The sequence below is a fragment of the Mustela putorius genome, unplaced genomic scaffold (assembly GCF_011764305.1).
Source record: "Mustela putorius furo isolate JIRA1106 unplaced genomic scaffold, ASM1176430v1.1 tig00000738_pilon_pilon_pilon, whole genome shotgun sequence".
Taxonomy (NCBI): Eukaryota; Metazoa; Chordata; class Mammalia; order Carnivora; family Mustelidae; genus Mustela; species Mustela putorius.
The window spans coordinates 11,888,367-11,891,650 of NW_025421463.1; the positions used below are offsets into that span (position 1 = coordinate 11,888,367).

At 44.1% G+C, this 3,284-nt stretch overlaps 1 protein-coding gene across 1 annotated transcript; it reads right to left on the reverse strand.

Moving 5' to 3' along the window:
• Nucleotides 1-464: 464 nt before the first annotated feature.
• On the reverse strand, nucleotides 465-930 carry LOC101679118 (40S ribosomal protein S17-like). The gene has a single exon (XM_045083991.1). The coding sequence runs from the start codon at nucleotides 914-916 to the stop codon at nucleotides 512-514; it is 405 nt and encodes a 134-aa protein (XP_044939926.1). The 5' UTR covers nucleotides 917-930; the 3' UTR covers nucleotides 465-511.
• Nucleotides 931-3,284: the final 2,354 nt, after the last annotated feature.

Sequence of the window (3,284 nt, forward strand, 5' to 3'; positions counted from 1 at the left end):
CGAGCCGAAGGCAGATGCTTAACTGAGTCACCCAGGCGTCCTGTGAGATGTTTTATATATAGCCAATGGCTAACACTGAACCACTACTCAGAAAAGTTATGACAGATTGAAAAATAAAAACTTGAAGTGTCTAATGATGCATTAAATTTGTGAAGGCCAACAATTTGTATTTTATTCCACTTTTATGAGAACATTTTTTTTTCAGATCAGTATTAGATGGCTTTTAGAAATGATTGAACACTTCTGGAGGCACCTGTGTGGCCCAGTCAGTTAAGTATCTGACTCTGGATTTTGGCTCAGGTCCTGATCTCAGGGCTGTAGGATCGAGCCCTATGTCAGGCTCTGTGTTGGGCATGGAGTCTGCTTAAGATTCTCTCCCTCTGGGGTGCCTGGGTGGCTCAGTGGGTTAAAGCCTCTACCTTCAGCTCAGGTCATGATCCCATTTTGTTGTTGTTGTTGTTGTTGTTGTTGTCCAAGGTTTATTGATGATATTACAGCACAGCAGAAAGATTCAAACGGCTCCACGTGATGTTTTGAAATTCATCCCGACTGTAGGCTGAGTGACCTGCAGGTTGGACAGGCTGCCAAAGTCCAAGAGTTTCAACATTTCCTTAGTGTCAGGATCCACTTCAATGATCTGCTGATCCAGGGCCGAGACCTCGGGCACATAGTTGTCCCTCCGTTCTCGCTCCTCCTCCTGCAGCTCGATGGAGATGCCCCTCACCGGGCCCCTCTGAATGTGCTTCATCAGGTGCGTGACGTAGCCTGCAATCTTGCGGAGCTTCTTGCTGGGGATGATGGCGATTTCCTCGCACATGCGCTTGTTGGTGTGGAAATCGTTGCCCAGGCGCGTGTAGTACTTCTCGATGATGACCCGGGCCGCCTTCTTCACGGTTTTGGTGCGGACGCGGCCCATGTTGGCGGGTATAGTAAAAGGATCCTGGGATCGAGCCCCACATCGGGCTCTCTGCTCAGCGGGGAGCCTGCTTCCTCCCTCAATCTTTGCCTGCTTCTCTGCCTGCTTGGGATCTCTGTCTGTCAAATAAATAAATAAAATCTTTAAAAAAAAAAGAAAAAAAGATTCTCTCCCTCTTCTTCTGCCCTGCCCATGCTCGCTCTCATTCTCTCTCTCTCTCTTTCTTGCATGAGTGTGTTCAAAAATATAAACAAACAAAAAAACAAGAAATGATCAAACACTTCTGAATACTAGAACATGTGGCATAATCACAGAATAAAATTTCATGTGTGTGTATGTGTGTGTGTGTGTATATATATATGTATATCTCTCTCTCTCAAGAAGGGCAGGTATAGAATTTTAACACATGATTAATTACGGACCTACTGTTTCTATCAAGTACTAGACAGAGAGTTATAAAACATGTCAAGAGTAATCTGGATATACAAAACCAGGACAGAGACTTTCCCATTTTCTAACCAAGAACTCGAAAGGGCCGATGTCACTTAGCCTCTGTCAAGTCCTGACGGCTCTTTGGGGCTCTGTCGCTTCGTTTGAGGAAGAGATGTAATTAGGCCACAGGAATTTAAAAATACAACACTAATAGCTAACATTTTGGGGTGCTTATCTATGCTAAGTACTGTTCTAAGCACTTTAAATGCATTAACTCAATCCTCACAACAACTTGGTGAAGCAGATAGTATTATTATTGTCATTGTGCAGATGGGGACAACACGCAATGTGAGACTCAGTGAATTATACAATACGCTGTGACAGATGAATGGCTGAGCAGGGATTGGAAGGCAGGCAGTCGGGCCTCAACGTCCAAGTTCTTAACCACTGCTCTCTGGTATCTCTCAACCATAATTTGAATGACGTCATTTTTTCCCAGCTCTTAGCAGGTGCTAAGTCGTATTCTGAGACCATCTTTTATCTCCTTCAACTGTTCCAGCTACCCAGTGAAGTTGGGGCTGCGGTTGCCATGAGAGGTAAGGAGTCTAGAACTTCCAAAGGCTAGGATTTATTTTATTACCTGTTTCTGCTTTCTTTCTTCTCCCCGTTTAGCTGTTGGCATTAGGAGGCAGAAATAGAATTAATGCCGAAGACACAGAATATCAGGACTGGAGGGGAAGTAAACGATAAAGCACGACCGCTGATACGAGGCTTCTCCACTCTCTCTGGCTGGGCTTGAACCTCCACTAACAGGGTTATTAATTCTAGACCTTTCTCTCTGGATGGAGAAGCTGGATTCTGTTTCAGATTTTTTTCAAAGATTTTATTTATTGATTTGACAGACAGAGATCACAAGCAGGCAGAGAGGCAGGCAGAGAGAGGAAGAAGCAGGCTCCCCGCTGAGCAGAGAGCCCCAGGCAGGGCTCCATCCCAGGACCCTGGGATCATGACCTGAGCTGAAGGCAGAGGCTTAACCCACTGAGCCACCCAGGCGCCCCTGTGTTTCAGATTTTAAGAAAGCCTTTTCTCATTTTAAAGAAGCTGATGTAAAACAAGAGGGAGCTATTATTTAAAAGGAATCCAAGGGGCTGGGGGGCTGCCAGTCAGTTGGATGTCTGGCCTCAACTTGGGTTGTAACCGGAAGGGTCCTGGGATTGAACCCCACCTCCAGCTCTCTGTTCAGTGGGGAACCTGCTTCTCCCTTCCCCTCTGTCTGCTGCTCCCTCTGCTTGTGCTCTTTCTCTCTCTCCAAATAAATAAATAAAATCCTTTAAAAACTAATAAAATAGAAGGAATCCTTGGGGAAAAGTAAAAAAGCAGTGGGAGTTCAAGACTAATCCCAAAGTTATCAGCTATCAGTTTTCTAAACCATATAAAGCTATAGAGGAAAAGGTGGAGATACTATTTGACAATCCAAACTATAGGTAAAACAGCTAGGGGAGGTGGCCTTGTTTTAACCTTGAGACCCCTGTCAAGGGCGTATAGGGTTTTACAGCCAGGCTGGAAATGGCATATAGTACTTCTGTTCACATACCATCAGGCAGATGCTAGTCACATGGTCCAAACCTAATTGCGGAGAAGGCTAGGAAATGAAGTCTTCCTATGTGACAAGGAAGAGGAAAATAAAACAGGCTTTGAGAAATGTATAGATTATCTCTGCCCAATTACAATGACTTCTACAAGTCTACCCTTAGATTTCCATTTAGTATTTAAGGAGGTAATTATGAAAATGAACCAGGTGAACTGTATCCCTTGCACCAATCACTATTTCTAACATATTGTAAGAGAGCACTAAATATTTATAGAATTAATGAATGAATTAACCTCACAAGTTTGGACATGAAAGTTCATCAACCTGTAAGTCTAGGACTTGGAA